The sequence below is a fragment of the Mobula birostris genome, chromosome 3 (assembly GCF_030028105.1).
Source record: "Mobula birostris isolate sMobBir1 chromosome 3, sMobBir1.hap1, whole genome shotgun sequence".
NCBI classification, from domain to species: Eukaryota; Metazoa; Chordata; class Chondrichthyes; order Myliobatiformes; family Myliobatidae; genus Mobula; species Mobula birostris.
In genome coordinates, this window is record NC_092372.1 from 123,288,743 (window position 1) to 123,306,689 (window position 17,947).

At 46.2% G+C, this 17,947-nt stretch overlaps 1 protein-coding gene across 3 annotated transcripts in view; it reads left to right on the top strand.

The window, feature by feature from the left end:
• LOC140195254 (uncharacterized) overlaps nt 1-17,947 on the top strand; it is a 170,231-nt gene that overhangs the window by 31,573 nt on the left and 120,711 nt on the right. For all 3 annotated transcript variants that reach the window (XM_072253303.1, XM_072253305.1, XM_072253304.1), the window contains exons 8-10: nt 5,079-5,263; nt 6,248-6,305; nt 15,409-15,551. In XM_072253303.1, the coding sequence (XP_072109404.1) occupies nt 5,079-5,263; nt 6,248-6,305; nt 15,409-15,551 (386 nt within the window). The remainder of the gene's footprint in view (nt 1-5,078; nt 5,264-6,247; nt 6,306-15,408; nt 15,552-17,947) is intronic.

The following is a 17,947-nucleotide window of genomic DNA, read 5'->3' on the forward strand; positions in this document are numbered from 1 at the left end:
CTATGCAGTCTCTGTGAGTGGAAGTTAGAAACAGGAAGGGGTCAATAACTCTACTGGAATGTTTTTTATAGACAACCCAATAGTAACAGGGACATCGAGGAGCAGATAAGGAGACAGATTCTGGAAAGGTGTAATAATAACAGGGTTGACATGGAGGGAGATTTTAATTTCCCCAATATTGATTGGCATCTCCCTAGAGCAAGGGGTTTAGATGAGGTGGAGTTTGTTAGGTGTATTCAGGAAGGTTTCTTGACACAATATGTAGATAAGCCTACAAGAAGAGAGGCTGTACTTGATCTGGTATTGGGAAATGAACCTGGTCAGGTGTCAGGTCTCTCAGTGGGAGAGCATTTTGGAGATAATGATCACAATTCTATCTCCTTTACCATAGCATTGGAGAGGGATAGGAACAGACAAGTTAGGGAAATGTTTAATTGGAGTAAGGGGAACTATGGGGCTATCAGGCAGGAACTTGGAAGCATAAATTGGGAACAGATGTTCTCAGGGAAATGTACAGAAGAAATGTGGCAAATGTTCAGGGGATATTTGCGTGGGGTTCTGCATAGGTACGTTCCAAAGAGACAGAGAAAGGATGGTAGGGTACAGGAACCGTGGTGTACAGAGGCTGTTGTAAATCTAGTCAAGAAGTAAAGAAGAGTTTACAAGAGGTTCAAAAAACTAGGTAATGATAGAGATCTCAAAGATTAAAAGGCTAGCAGGAAGAAATTTAAGAATGAAATTTGGAGAACCAGAAGGGGCCATGAGAAAGCCTTGATGATCAGGTTTAAGGAAAACTCCAAGGCATTCTACAAGTATGTGAAGAGCAAGAGGATAAGACGTGAGAGAATAGGACCAATCAAATGTGACAGTGGAAATGTGTGCATGGAACTGAAAGCGATAGCGAAGGTACTTAATGAATACTTTGCTTCAGTATTCACTATGGAAAAGGATCTTGGCAATTGTAGGGATGTCTTGCAGTGGACTGAAATGCTTAAGCATATAGATATTAAGAAAGAGGATGTGCTGCTGCTTTTGGAAAGTATCAAGTTGGATAAGTCACTGGGACCGGACAAGATGTACCCCAGGCTACTGTGGGAGGCAAGGGAGGAGATTGCTGAGCCTCTGGCGATAATCTTTGCATCATCAATGGGTACAGGAGAGGTGCCGGAGGATTGGAAGGGTTGCAGATGTTGTTCCTTTATTCAAGAAAGGGAGTAGAGTTAGCACAGGAAATTAACGACCAGTGAGTCTTACTTCACTGGTTGGAAAGTTTGGTAAGTTGATGGAGAAGATCCTGAGAGGCAGGATTTATGAACAATTGGAGAGGCGTAATATGATTAGAAGTAGTCAGAATGGCTTTCTCAAAGGCAAATCGTGCCTTACGAGCCTGATTGAATTTTTCGAGGATGTGACTAAACACATTGATGAAAGTAGAGCAAGAGATGTAGTGTATATGGATTTCAGCAAGGCATTTGATAAACTACCCCATGCAAGGCTTATTGAGAAAGTAAGGAGGCATGGGATCCAAGGGGACCTTGCTTTGTGGATCCAGAACTGGCTTGCCCACAGAAAGCAAAGAGTGGTTGTAGACGGGTCATATTCTGTATGGAGATTGGTGACCAATGCTGGGCCTCAGGGATCTGTTCTGGGACCCTTACTCTTTGTGATTTTTATAAATGACCTGGATAAGGAAGTGGAGGGATGGGTTAGTAAATTTGCTGATGACACAAAGGTTGGGGTGTTGTGGACAGTGTAGAGGGCTGTCAGAGGTTACAGCGGGACATTGATAGGATGCAAAACTGGGCTGAGAAGTGGCAGATGGAGTTCAACCCAGATAAGTGTGAGCTGGTTCATTTTGGTAGGTCAAATATGATAGCAGAATATAGTATTGATGGTAAGACTCTTGGCAGTGTGGAGGATCAGAGGGATCTTGGGGTCCAAATCCGTAGGACACTCAAAGCTGCTGCGCAAGTTGACTCTGTGCTTAAGAGGGCATACGGTGCATTGGCCTTCATCAATCTTGGGATTGAATTTAAGAACCGAGAGGTAATGTTGCAGCTATATAGGACCCTGGTCAGACCCTACTTGGAATACTGTGCTCAGTTCTGGTCACCTCACTACAGGAAAAATGTGGAAACCATAGAAAGGGTGCAGAGGAGATTTACAAGGATGTTGCCTGGATTGGGGAGCATGCCTTATGAAAGCAGGTTGAGGGAATGTGGCCTTTTCTCCTTGGAGTGACGGAGGATGAGAGGTGACCTGATAGAGATGTGTAAGATGATGAGAGGCATCGATCATGTGGATAGTCAGAGGCTTTTTCTCAGGGCTGAGGAGGGCAGTTTTCAGGTGCTTGGAAGTAGGTACAGAGGAGATGTCAGGGGTAAGTTTTTACGCAGAGAGTGGTGAGTGCGTGGATCAGTATCAGAATCAGAATCAGGATCAGGATCGGGATCAGGATCAGGATCTGGATCAGGGTCAGGATCAGGATCAGGATCTCGATCTGGATCTGGGTCTGGATCAGGATCAGGATCGGAATCAGGAATCATTATCACAGACATATGCCAAGGAATTTATTGTTTTGTGGCAACTGTACGGTGCAATAGGTAAAGAAAACTTCTACAGATTCAAAAATAATTAATAAATAGTGCAAAAGAGGAATAGTGAGGTAGTGTACATGGATTCATTGCCCATTCAGAAATCTGATGGTGGAGGGGAAGGAGCTGTTCCTGAAAGGTTGAGTGTGTATCTTCAGGCTGCAGTGCCTCAATGGTACAATGAGAAGAGAACATTTCCTGGGTGACAGTGGTCCTGAATGATGGATGCTGCCTTTTTGAGGCATCGTTTTTGAAGATGTCCTCGATGTTGGGGAGGCTAGAGCCCACGATGGAGATGGCTGAGTTTACAGGTTTTTTTCTGATCCTGTACGATGGAGCCTCCAGGCAGTGATGCAACCAGTCAGAAAGTTCTCTCTGCTACATTTATGGAAGTTTGCAAAAGTCTTTGATGACATGAAACTAACACCAAACTGCAGATGCTGGATATCCAAAATGGAATACTGCATAATGACCCAGCAGATCAGGCATCAGGCAGCACCTGTGGGGATGTGGGGCAAGAATAATGTTTCATCAGGACCTGGGTCTGGGTCCAAAACATCAACTGTTCATTCCCCTCCACAGATGCTGCCTGACTGGCTGACTTCCTCCAGCATTTTGTGTGCGATGCTCTTTCTGCCTGACATAGTGGGTATTTCTAGTCTTTGCGCCCTCTGTTTCTCGGGTCGCACAACGTTGATTGACCACCTCACCCATGTTCCATGTGTGAGCATGCACACACCAGGCTGCAAGCACGTGCGGGTCGCAAATATGTGGCCACAAGGGTGAGAGCATTTCACTTGTGGACCTGAGTTATATGGGATGGTTGAATAGGTCAGAACTTCATTCTCCAGAGTGTAGGAGAATGAGGAGAGATTAGATAGAGGTATAAAAAATTAGGAGGGGTTTAGGTAGGGCTTTTTCCACTGAGGTTGGGTGAGACTAGAACTAGAGGTCATAGGTTAAGGGTGAAAGGTGAAATGTTTAAGGGGAACCTGAGGGGGAAACTTCTTCACTCAGAGGGTCGTGGCAGTGTGGAATGAGCTGCCTGCACAAGTGGTGGATAAAGGTTTGATTTCAACATTTAAGAGAAGTTTGGAGTGATACATGGATGGGAGGGGTATGAGGGCTATGGTCTGGGTGCAGGTCGATGGGACTAGGCAGAATGACAGTTCAGCACAGACTAGATGGGCCAAAAGGCCTGTTTCTGTGCTGCAGTGATGTATGACTCTGACTGTACGTGGATGGGAGGGATATACAGGTTTAAGGTGCAGTTGCAGGTCGATAGGCTGAGACAGAGCAACAGTTCACCATGGACTAGATGGTCTGAAGGGCCTGTTTCTGTGATGTATGGTTCTTTGACTCTATGACCCCTTGGCCTATGCCAGCTCTTGGACAAATTCCCTCAGCCCTGTTCAAACGGACATCACTATCATCTGTTCTTCTCTTGCCCATTGACTTGCCATCTACCCACTTCCATTTCTCCCAACTCTCACCTGATTTACATGGGCCAGGTAACTTACCTATCCACACCTCTGCGAGAGGACCTGCAATTAATGTGCAATAGGGTAACTGGAAAGGGAATGTGCAGATAGGCATCATATTTTGTGTGTCTGGAAGTAGAAAAGACCATTCGCCCCATCGAATCTGCTCTGTCATTCCATTATAGCTGATATCAACCTCTGCCTTAAACATACCCAATTAACTGGCCTTTACAGCTGTCTGTGGCAATGAATTCCACAGATTCATCACCCTCTAGCCAAAGAAATTCCTTCTCATCTCTGTTTCAAATGGGCGTCCCTCTATTCTGAGGCTGTGTCATCTGATCCCTAGATTCCCCCATTACAAGAAACATCCTCTCCACATCCACTCTATCTAGATCTTTCAATATTCAATAGGCTTCAGTAGGATCCACCCCCCACCCTCATTGTTCTAAACTCCAGCGAGCACAGTCCAGAGCCATCAGGTTAACCCTTTCTTTCCCGGGATTATTCTATTGAATCTCCTCTGCACCTTCTCCAATGCCAAGACATCCTGTCTGAGATAAGGGGCCCAAAACTCCTCACACTGCACCAAACGTGTGTGTGTGTGTGTGTGTGTGTGTGTGTGCACGCCTCTGCCTGTCTACCTCTGTTTGAAGGTGATTGGACAAGTCTGAAGCATGAAGTGGTAATCAATGATTATTCTGGCGTGAATATGGCCCTGATCTGGTGCGACGTTGGAACAATGGATCAAAGCACAGAGCTTCAAGTTTTGCCTCCAGGCTACATGGTGGTACAGAGTACACAGGGGTGGAGAATATTGTACAAAGATAGGGACAATGCAGGCTTATTAACAAATAGTCAAACACTATGAACAAAAGCATAACATTGAAGATAGGACGTTGGCTCAGCACAAAGACAAATAAAATAAAAGAGACTTATCCAAGTAGGAAGGACATCTCCAGGTTGCAATCATAAGCGTACCTGTCCTTTGTTTCCCCTCCAGCTCCAGGCGGAGATCGAGTCCCTGCGCGGTCAACAGGAGGAGACCAGCGCTGAGAACCAGCAGCTCAAAGTGACCAATCAGGAGATGGAGATGCGGCTGGAGGGGATCCAACAGGAGCTGCAGGAGGCTCAGGATCAGCTGGTCACCCTCCAGGAGGAAGCAGCTCACCAGGAGGAGAAGGAAGGGTGAGGGATCTCTAAGGAACTACATAGGACATTGGGATGGCTGGGACTGTGCTTGAAGCTGCCACAGACTGGACTTGTGTGACCTCCTACGTTGTAAGAAAATAGGAGAGAAATCTGAAAGATATTGTCCAACACTGCACTGTGCATGCACCCTTCGATCTGTGCACATGTTGTAGATGCACACATGCCACACAATGTACAAATACCATACACCATGCCCTGTGTACAATGTGTAAACCTAACATACTAACGTATCCCATACAGCATAGGAGCAGAATTAGGCCATTCAGTCTGATTTATTGCCCCTCCCAACCCCATTCTCTTGCCCTCTCCCTGTAAATGTTAACGTCCTGATTAATCAAGAACTCCATTTTAAATACAGTATACCCAATGCCTTGGCCACCATTGCTGAATGTGGCAATACATTCCATAGATTCCCCACCCTCTATCTGAAGAAATCCCTTGTCATCTCTGTTCCAAAGGGACACTTTTGTATTCTGAGGCTGTGTCTCTGGTCCTAGGCTCTCCCACTATTTATCTTTATTTGTCACATGTACATTGAAACAAATCAGATCAGCGAGGACTGTGCTGGAGGAGAGCCCATGATTGTCACCATGCTTCCAGCACCCTCAACTCACTAACCCTAACCAGTATATCTTTGGACTGTGGGAGGAAACCAGAGCACCCGGAGGAAACCCACATGGTCACAGGGAGAATGTACAAACTCCTTACGGACAGTGGCGGGAATTGAACCCTGATCAGTAATCGCCGGTGCTGTAATAACATTATGCTAACGGCTATGCCACTGTACCGCCTGCCATAGACAGTACACAGTGTACAGGGACGGTGTGTACAGATAGATCCAGATGCAGAAAGACATCACGCTCCTGTAGAACAGGGACTTGAAACGGACGCACAGAGGAGTGGGGAAAACTTGTAAAATTTCCTTCTGACATTATCACTGATACCCTCTATCTGTTGCAGAGAGTGGAACCAATCTCCTAGCAGAGAGGAAGTACGCTTGGGAGAAGCTGTTCAGCAGGTAATGAGGGAATACAGAATACTTTCAGTCTGGATGATTGCTGGGGACCCTCAGGTTGTTGTGCGGACCTGGCCCCCATCGCGCAGAGGTGCATGCTGCAGCTACCCGGGGAGAAGGCACCAGAGGTGGGATGGGAGAGAAAAGGGATGCGGCAGGTTTACTGGAATCTGTGCAGGCCAGCACTCCCATCGCTGCTTCTCTCCAGGGTTCACTCCCTGGAAGACAAACTGGATTACCTTAGTCTGCAGCTGGTCCAGGGGGAGATGAGGAACTGCTGTGTCCTTGTCCTTGCAGAAACATGGCTCCAGTACAAAATCCCATAAACCATCAATCTTTAGGCCATGTCACTCAGGGATTTATGCTGATAGTATTCTGTGACTGTATGTGCTGGATTGTAACTATATGTGCTGTGTGTGGCTGTTTGTGCTGGATTGTAACTATATGTACTCTGTGTGTGGCTGTTTGTGCTTTGTTTTACATCTTGGCCCCAGATGAATAATGTTTCATTTCCCTGTACACGTGTGTACGGTTAAATGACAATTAAACTTCAACTTGAACTTAGTAGGTCTGGTCTGGGAAAGAGGCACAACATTCACATTCACTGCCCATCCAAGGTGAACTCCAGAGCTAAACCACACTGTGAGAGCACAAAAGGGTCTTTATTCACGGTGTGAAACAGCACGGTGGAGAGATTGATTGTTAGAGGCTCATCTGGATGTATCCAAAGGTGGGGCAGGTGTATAAATTCCAAATTTATCTTCACATATACATTATATTGAGGGGAGATTTGATAGATGTACATAAAATTATGAAGGGCATTGATAAGGTAAATAGAAGCAGGCTTTTTTTCCACTGAGGTTGGGTGAGACTAGAGCTAGAGGTCATGGGTTAAGGGTTAAAGGTGAAAGGATGAAAGGTCACATAGTCATGACTGTGGAGGGAGCCGGAATCGAGACCACAGTCAGTGGTGAATCTGTTAGAGCTGTCACTTCACACAGCTCCAGAGACCTGGGTTCAAACCTGAACTCCAGTCAAAGTCAAAGTCAATGTAGATTTATTATCAGAGTAGCTATATGTCACTAAATACTACCCTGAGATTCATTTTCTTGTATATTATTCAGAGACACAGCATGGTAACAGGGCGTTCTGGGACAATGAGCCCAATTATACCCACAAGACAAATTAACCTACTAACCTGTACATCTTTGGAATGCGGGAACAAACTGGAGCACTTGGAAACCCACACTGACACAGGGAGAACGTACGGAGAGTGATGGGATTTGTACTGTGTCACTCTCACTGTCACAGCACACGGACACAGGCAGAACGTACGGACCCCTTACAGAGAGTGAGGGGAATTGTACTGTGTCACTCTCACTGTAATACCACACGGACACAGGGAGAACGTACAAGCTCCTTACGGAGAGTGACAGGAATTGTCTCTGTGTCACTGTCACTGTAATACCACACGGACACGGGGAGAACGTACAGACCCCTTAGGGAGAGTGACAGGAATTTGTACCGGGTCACTGTCACTGTAATACCACACGGACACAGGGAGAACGTACAAACTCCTTAAGGAGAGTGACAGGAATTTGTACCAGGTCACTTTCACTGTCACAGCACATGGACACAGGGAGAACGTACGGACCCCTTACAGAGAGTGACGGGAATTGTCCCTGTGTCACTCTCACTGTAATACCACACGGACACAGGGAGAACGTACAAACTCCTTACGGAGAGTGACAGGAATTTGTACTGGATCACTGTCACTGTCACAACACATGGACACAGGGAGAACGTACAGACCCCTTACAGAGAGTGACGGGAATCGTCCCTGTGTCACTCTCACTGTCACTGTAATACCACACGGACACAGGGAGAACGTACAGACCCCTTACGGAGAGTGACGGGAATTGTCCCTGTGTCACTCTCACTGTAATACCACACGGACGCAGGGAGAACGTACAGACCCCTTACGGAGAGTGACAGGAATTGTCCCTGTGTCACTCTCACTGTAATACCACACGGACGCAGGGAGAACGTACAAGCTCCTTACGGAGAGTGACAGGAATTGTCTCTGTGTCACTGTCACTGTAATACCACACGGACACGGGGAGAACGTACAGACCCCTTAGGGAGAGTGACAGGAATTTGTACCGGGTCACTGTCACTGTAATACCACACGGACACAGGGAGAACGTACAAACTCCTTAAGGAGAGTGACAGGAATTTGTACCAGGTCACTTTCACTGTCACAGCACATGGACACAGGGAGAACGTACGGACCCCTTACAGAGAGTGACGGGAATTGTCCCTGTGTCACTCTCACTGTAATACCACACGGACACAGGGAGAACGTACAAACTCCTTACGGAGAGTGACAGGAATTTGTACTGGATCACTGTCACTGTCACAACACATGGACACAGGGAGAACGTACAGACCCCTTACAGAGAGTGACGGGAATCGTCCCTGTGTCACTCTCACTGTCACTGTAATACCACACGGACACAGGGAGAACGTACAGACCCCTTACGGAGAGTGACAGGAATTGTCCCTGTGTCACTCTCACTGTAATACCACACGGACGCAGGGAGAACGTACAGACCCCTTACGGAGAGTGACAGGAATTGTCCCTGTGTCACTCTCACTGTAATACCACACGGACACAGGGAGAACGTACAAACTCCTTACGGAGAGTGACAGGAATTTGTACCGGATCACTGTCACTGTCACAGCACACGGACACAGGGAGAACGTACGGACTCCTTACAGATACTGGCCTGTATTGAATTTATGCTGACTACTACACTACTGTGCCACTCCTATCCTTGCAGGCTTCTACAGGAAATTAAGGACATAAAAGTGAACTTATGAAAATCTGCACATAGATAGCTACAGAAAAACAACCAATGTGGAAATGAAGACAAATCGTGCGAATAATTTAAAAAATGACAGTGTTGCAGGTGGTTGAAAGTGAGTTTGTAGGAAGTGGAGTGGAAACAACTCCGGTGCTGTTCTACGTGGAGTTTGTACGTTCTTCCCATGACAACATGTGTCTCCTCCAGGCGCTAGACTTCCTCTCACATCCCGATTCTGTGCAGGTTGGTAAGTTAACGGCTGCTGTAAACCCCCCAGCGTGTAGGGGAGTGGGAGTATGGGGATCTGTGCAGGAATAGCGTATTGAACAACAGAGAATGGGAACACTATTGCACAGTACTGGCCCTTTGGCCCACAATGTGCTGACATTTTAACCTACTCAACGATTAATCTAGCCTTACCATCTCACTAGGTCATCCATTTTTCTACCATCCATGTGCATACCTACGGGTCACTTAAATGTCCCTAATGTATCTGCCTCTACCACCAACCCTGGCAGAGTGCTCTACGCACACACACACACCACTCCCTGGGTGAAAAACTTCCCTCAGACATCCCCCTATACTTTCCTCCAATCACCTTAAAATTATGGCCTCTCCTATTAGCCATTTCCACCCCGGGAAAATGGCTGGCTGTCTACTCAGTCTGTGTTTCCTATGATCTTCTTCACCTTTATCAAGTTACCTCTCATCCTCCATCACTCCAAAGAGGAAAGCCCGAACTTATTCAACTTGTCCTGGTAAGTCATGTTCTCCAGTTCGGGAAGGAATCCTGATAAATCTCCTCTGCACTCTCTCTAAAGCTTCCTCATCCTTCCTATAATGAGGTGATCAGAACGGAACAATATTCCAAGTGTGACCTAACCAGGGTTTTACAGAGCTACAACATTACCTCATGGCTCTTGAACTCAGTCCCCCAACTAACGAAAGCCAACAGACCACAGGCCTTCGTAAGCACCTGATCAGCTTGCACAGCATCTTTAAGGGATGGAGCCCAAGATCCCCCGGCATCACAAAACAAGCTCCTGACACCCGTCCCATCCCTGGAGACCCCGTTGTTTCCCTGGGCTAACCCCATTATCCCATTTCCCATATTGGACCAGTGATAGGGAGATGGGATAATGGGGTTAGCCCAGAGATGGGAAGCAGGGTGACAGGGCTGAGGATAGGGAAGTTGGTATACAGGTAGAGGCAGTGTGTAGTGAGACTGTCAGGAAGGACAGGCAGATGATGGGGCAAAACTGCAGTCAGTGGGATGGGCTGCAATTTTAAAGGGGGACAAAACTGAAAACGTCATGTATGCAGGACTGAATGTGTGACATTTAAATGCATGCAGTATTTTGAAATAAGGCAGATGACCTTGCAGTGCAGTTAGAGATTGACAGGTATGACATTGTGGGCACCACTGAGTCGTGGCTGAAAGAAGATTATACTTGGGAGCTTAACATCCAAGGATACACATTGTATTGAAAGGGCAGGAAGCCAGAGAGGATAGGATGGCTCTATTGGAAAAAAATGAAATCAAATCTTGGAAAGAGGTGACACAGGATCAGAAGATGCAGAATCCTTGTTGGTAGAGTTAAAGTAAGGGTGGAAAACGTGGCACTCATTACATACAGCCCTCCGAACAGTGGTTAAGATGTAGGCTACTAATTACAATAGGATTTAGAAAATGCATGTCAAAAGGACAATGTTACGATAGTCAGGGGGGATTTCAGTATGCAAGTAGAACATAGAACATAGAACATAGAATAGTACAGCACAGTACAGGCCCTTCGACCCACAATGTTGTGCCGACCCTCAAACCCTGCCTCCCATATAACGCCTCACCTTAAATTCCTCCATATACCTGTCTAGTAGTCTCTTAAACTTCACTAGTGTATCTGCCTCCACCACTGACTCAGGCAGTGCATTTCACACACCAAGCACTCTCTGAGTAAAAAACCTTCCTCTAATATCCCCCTTGAACTTCCCACCCCTTACCTTAAAGCCATGTCCTCTTGTATTGAGCAGTGGTGCCCTGCGGAAGAGGTGCTGGCTATCTACTCTATCTATTCCTCTTATTATCTTGTACACCTCTATCATGTCTCCTCTCATCCTCCTTCTCTCCAAGGAGTAAAGCCCTAGCTCCCTTAACCTCTGATCATAATGCATACTTTCTAAACCAGGCAGCATCCTGGTAAATCTCCTCTGTACCCTTTCCAATGCTTCCACATCCTTCCTATAGTGAGGTGACCAGAACTGGACACAGTACTCCAAGTGTGGCCTAACCAGTGTTTTATAGAGCTGTATCATTACATCGCGACTCTTAAACTCTATCCCTCGACTTATGAAAGCTAACACCCCATAAGCTTTCTTAACTACCCTATCCACCTGTGAGGCAACTTTCAGGGATCTGTGGACATGTACCCTGACATCCCTCTGCTCCTCCACACTACCAAGTATCCTGCCATTTACTTTCTACTCTGTCTTGGAGTTTGTCCTTCCAAAGTGTACCACCTCACACTTCTCTGGGTTGAACTCTATCTGCCACTTCTCAGCCCACTTCTGCATCCTATCAATGTCTCTCTGCAATCTTTGACAGTCCTCTACACTATCTACAACACCACCAACCTTTGTGTCATCTGCAAACTTGCCAACCCACCCTTCTACCCCCACATTCAGGTCGTTAACAAAAATCACGAAAAGTAGAGGTCCCAGAACAGATCCTTGTGGGACACCACTAGTCACAATCCTCCAATCTGAATGTACTCCCTCCACCACCACCCTCTGCCTTCTGCAGGCAAGCCTATTCTGAATCCACCTGGCCAAACTTCCCTGGATCCCATGCCTTCTAACTTTCTGAATAAGCCTACCGTGTGGAAACTTGTCAAATGCCTTACTAAAATCCATATAGATCACATCCACTGCACTACCCTCATCTATATGCCTGGTCACCTCCTCAAAGAACTCTCTCAGGCTTGTTAGACACGATCTGCCCTTCACAAAGCCATGCTGACTGTCCCTGATCAGACCATGATTCTCTGAATGCCTATAGATCCTATCTCTAAGAATCTTTTCCAACAGCTTTCCCACCACAGACGTAAGGCTCACTGGTCTATGATTACCCGGACTATCCCTACTACCTTTTTTGAAAAAAGGGATAACATTTGCCTCTCTCCAATCCTCCGGTACCATTCCCGTGGACAACGAGGACATAAAGATCCTAGCCAGAGGCTCAGCAATCTCTTCTCTCACCTCGTGGAGCAGCCTGGGGAATATTCCGTCAAGCTCCGGGGACTTATCTGTCTTAATGTATTTTAACAACTCCAACACCTCCTCTCCCTTAATATCAACATGCTCCAGAACATCAACCTCATTCATATTGTCCTCACCATCATCAAGTTCCCTCTCATTGGTGAATACCGAAGAGAAGTATTCATTGAGGACCTCGCTCACTTCCACAGCCTCCAGGCACATCTTCCCACCTTTATCTCTAATCGGTCCTACCTTCACTCCTGTCATCCTTTTTTTCTTCACATAATTGAAGAATGCCTTGGGGTTTTCCTTTACCCTACTCACCAAGGTCTTCTCATGCCCCCTCCTTGCTCTTCTCAACCCCTTCTTAAGCTCCTTTCTTGCTTCCCTATATTCCTCAATAGACCCATCTGATCCTTGCTTCCTAAACCTCATGTATGCTGCCTTCTTCCACCTGACTAGATTTTCCACCTCACTTGTCACCCATGGTTCCTTCACCCTACCATTCTTTACCTTCCTCACCGGGACAAATTTATCCCTAACATCCCACAAGAGATCTCTAAACATCGACTACATGTCCATAGTACATTTCCCTGCAAAAACATCATCCCAATTCACACCCGCAAGTTCTAGCCTTATAGCCTCATAATTTGCCTTTCCCCAATTAAAAATTTTCCTGTCCTCTCTGATTCTATCCTTTTCCATGATAATGCTAAAGGCCAGGGAGTGGTGGTCACTGTCCCCCAGATGCTCACCCACTGAGAGATCTGTGACCTGACCCGGTTCATTACCTAGTACTAGATCTAGTATGGCATTCCCCGTGGTCGGCCTGTCCACATACTGTGACAGGAATCCATCCTGGACACACTTAACAAACTCTGCCCCATCTAAACCCTTGGAACTAATCAGGTGCCAATCAATATTAGGGAAGTTAAAGTCACCCATGATAACAGTCTTGTTATTTTTGCACCTTTCCAAAATCTGCCTCCCAATGTGCTCCTCTGTATCTCTGCTGCTACCAGGGGGCCTATAGAATACCCCCAATAGAGTAACTGCTCTTTTCCTGTTCCTGACTTCCACCTATATTGACTCAAAAGAGGATTCTGCTACATTACCCACCCTTTCTGTAGCTGTAATAGTATCCCTGACCAGTAATGCCACCCCTCCTCCCCTTTTTCCACCCTCTCTATCCCTTTTAAAGCACTGAAATCCAGGAATATTGAGAATCCATTCCTGCCCTGGTGCTAGCCAAGTCTCTGTAATGGCCACTACATCAGAATTCCATATACGTATCCAAGCTCTCAGTTCATCACCTTTGTTCCTGATGCTTCTTGCATTGAGGTACACACATTTCAGCCCTTCTGCCTTACTGTCTTTACACCGTTTATTCTGCTTCTCTTTCCTCAAAGCCTCTCTGTATGTTAGATCTGGCTTTACTCCATGCACTTCTTTCACTGCTCTATCACTCTGGGTCCCATCCCCCTCGCAAATTAGTTTAAACCCTCCCGAACCATGCTAGCAAACCTATCTGCAAGGATATTTCTCCCCCTCGAGTTCAGGTGCAAGCCATCCAATCTGTACAGGTCCCACCTTCCCCAGAAGAGATCCCAATGATCCAAAAATCCAAAACCCTGCTCCCTGCACCAACTCCTCAGCCACGCATTCAACTGCCATCTCCTCCAATTCTTACCATCACCGTAGATCAGGAAAATTGGGTTGGTGCTGGATCCCAGGAGAGTGAATTTGTTGAGTGTCTATGAGATGGCTTTTTAGAGCAGCTTGTGGGTGAGCCCACCAGGGGAAAGGCCATTCTGGATTGAGTGCTGTGTAATGAAGTGGATTTGATTAGAGAGCTTAAGGTAAAGGAGCTCTTAGAAGTCAGTTATCATATTATGACAGAACTCACCCTGCAATTTGGGAGGAAGAAACAAAAGTCAGATATATCTGTACTGCAGCGGAGTAAAGGGAATTAAAGAGCTGGGGAGAGAAGCAGAAGAAAGGGAATTAAGGGCAGTTAGCCTGAATTCAGTGGTTGGAAAGACTTTGGAGTCTATTATTAAGGATGAGATTTCAGGGTACTTAGAGGCACATGATAACATAGTCCAAAGTTAGCATGGTTTCCTTAAGCGGAAATCTCGCTTGACACTCTGATGAAATTTTATGAAGAAGTAACAAGCAGGATAGGCAAAGGAGAATCTGTAAATATTGTGTCCTAGGATTTTCGGAAGACCTTTGACAATGTGTTGCACATGAGGTTGCTTAACAAGATAAGACCCTGTGATATTAGAAGAATGATACCAGCTTGGATAGAGGATTGGCTGATTGGCAGGAGACAAAGAGTGGGAAAAAAGGGAGCCTTTTCTGGAGTGTGTGTATGGACACTCTGTGTCTGTATGTGTGTGTGCCTATGGGCTCTCTGTGTCTTTACTGTTCCCCGGTCTGTGTTCTATCTGTACCTGTGTGTGTATATGGTCTCTCTGTGTCTGTACTGTTCCCCGGTCTGTGTTCTATCTGTATGTGTGTGTATATGGTCTCTCTGTGTCTGTACTGTTCCCTGGTCTGTGATCTGTTGGTACCTGTGTGTGTATATGGTCTCTCTGTGTCTGTACTGTTTCCCGGTCTGTGTTCTATCTGTATGTGTGTATATATTGTCTCTCTGTGTCTGTACTGTTCCCCGGTCTGTGTTCTATGTACTATGTTCCATGAATCTGCTGCCAGGATGTCTGCTCATTCTCAGAAGAAAGAGATCAAATACATGGAAGGGGAATTCCTTCCCGGAGCCTGTACAAGTTCTGAGGTAAATGGTAGGTAACTTAGTAAAATAAAGGGCTCTGGGTCACCCTAGGTAATTTCTAAGGTAGGGGCATGTTTGGCACAGCTTTGTGGGCCAAGGGGCCTGTATTGTGCTGTAGGTTTCTACGTTTCTAACTTGATCTATTTCTTATCACCTTTATTGCTGTGTTTGCCCTCCCTCCACCCCCCAGCTCCAGGCAGAGATCGAGTCTCTGCGCGGTCAACAGGAGGAGACCAGTGCTGAGAACGAGCAGCTCAAAGTGCTGAATCGGGAGATGGAGTCACGGCTGGAGGGGATCCAACGGGAACTGGAGGAGGCTCGGGATCGACACAGGTTCTAGTCCACACACGCACAGCTCACACTTGGTGCCTCGACTACACACACAGATATACTCTCCCCACATGACACGTATGTTTCAAAGTTCATGTAAACACTGCAGAGTATCAGAGAGGAGTTGATCACATTGCCTTTTATGGCATGGAATTGATTGCTTTGTGCAGCACTACAGAGCAAATATATAAAAATTACTGTAAATAGCAAAATAAATAAATAATGCAAAACCAAAGAATAATAATATGGATCGTTTGGAAATCTGATGGCGGAGGGGAAGAAATTATTTCTAAAGCATAGAGTGTGTGCCTTCAGGTTCCTGTCCCTCCTCCCTGATGGTGCCAATGAGAAGAGGGCATGTCCTGGGTGATGGGGTCATTGATGATGCGTGCCACCTTTTTGAGGCGTTGTTTTTTGAAGATGTGCTCGATGCTGGTGTGGCCAGTGTCCACGATGGAACTGGCTAAGGTGCAACACTTGCAGCTTTTTCCCATCCTGTGGGGTGGCCCCTCCATACCAGACGGTGATGCAACCAGTTAGAATGCTCTCCATGATAATCTGCAGAGATTAGCAAGAGTCTTTAGGGACATACCAATCCTCTTCAAACTCCTAATGAAATATAATCACTGACAATACTTCACGTCAGAGCCCCTCGGTCAGTACGTCCCTGTCAGACCCCTCGGACAGTCACGTCCATGTTGTCCAGCAAGTATCACTGAGCACGTCTACACGTCGCACTGCCACAGGAATGCAGCCTCCATCATCAATGACCCTCACCAAGCAAGCCATGCCCGCTCCTCACTGCTGCCATTGGAAGGAAGTACATTTGGAGAAAGCCCCAGGATTCACACCAGCAGGTTCAGGAACAGTTACTTCCCCTCAGCCATCAGACTCCTGAACCGGGGTGGATAACTCCATTCGTCTCAACACCAAACTGACTCCAGAACCTACAGACTGACTTTCAAGCATTCTTCATCTCACGTTCTCAGATTGTTATTTGCTCAATTATTACTATTATTATCTTTTTTCACAGTATGCCTTTTGCACATTTGCTGTCTGTCTTTGTAGTTTTTCTTGGATTCTATTGTATTTCCTTGTTCTACTATGAATGCCTGCAAGAAAATGAATGGTGACACATGTACTCAGTGGCCACATTATCAGCTACACCTGCTCATTAATGCAGATATCTAATCAGCCAATCACATGGCAGCAACTCAGTGCATAAAAGCTTGCAGACAATGGTCAAGTGGAGTGATTGTTGGTGGCTGATTGCTGGGATGGTCTGAATATTTCAGAATCTCTTGGGACCTTCATGCATGACAGTCTCTAGAATTTACAGGGAATAGTGCAGGAAGCAAATAAAATCCAGCCAGCAGCTGTTGTGTGGGCAGAAATGCCCATGGTCAAGATCACTTAGATCACATTTCTTCCCCATTCTGATGTCTGGTCTGAACAACAAGTGAACCTCTTGACTGTGTCTGCATGCTTTTGTACACTGAGTTGCTGCCACGTGGTTGGCTGATAACGGACAGGTGATCGGGTGCACCTGATAGTGGCCACTGAGTGTATGTCCTGGAATTTGTTGCTTTACAGCAGTAGTAGTGTGCAATGCATTAAAGTTTCTAAGGGGTACGATAAGAAATATATTAAAAATTAAAGAAAAATTCAACAAATAAGTAGTGAAAATGTGAGATGGAGTTCATGGGTTAATGGACCATTCAGGAATCTGATGGTGGAGCGGAAGAAGCTGTTCCTAAATATCGAGTGTGAGTTATCAGGCTCCTGTACCCCCCCCCCCCCTCAAAGTTTGAGATCCAAAGTAAACTTATTATTGAAGTACCTATGGGTCACCAAATACAACCCTGAGATTCATTTTCTTGTGGGCATTCACAACTGAACAAAGCAATACAACAAAACCAATGAAAACCTACAGACAAAGACTGACAAACAAAGGAGACAAACTGAGCAAATACAAATAAGTAGATAGACATGTAGACTCCTTGAAAGTGAGTCTGTAGGTTGTGGAATCAGTTCACTGTTGTGGTGAGTAAAGTTATCCACTCTGGTTCACGAACCTGATGGTTGAGGGGTAATAATGGTTCCTGAACTGGGTGGTTTAAGGCTCCTGTGCCTCCTTCCCAATGGTAGTGGTGAGAAGAGAGCATGGCCTGGGTGGTGGGGGTCCTTGATGATGGATGCTGCTCCTCGTAGATGTGCTCAATTCTCCCTGATTGTAGTTATGAGAAGAGGGCATGTCCTGTGCCCTCTCTTCCCTGTGGCATCCACGTGATTGGCCAAGGACAGGCTCTGACTCCCTGACCCTGGTCAGGCTCTTGGGGCTGAAATGCATGAGGTGAGGATAATGTGGCCAGTGACACTCTCAATACCACACTGCCTCT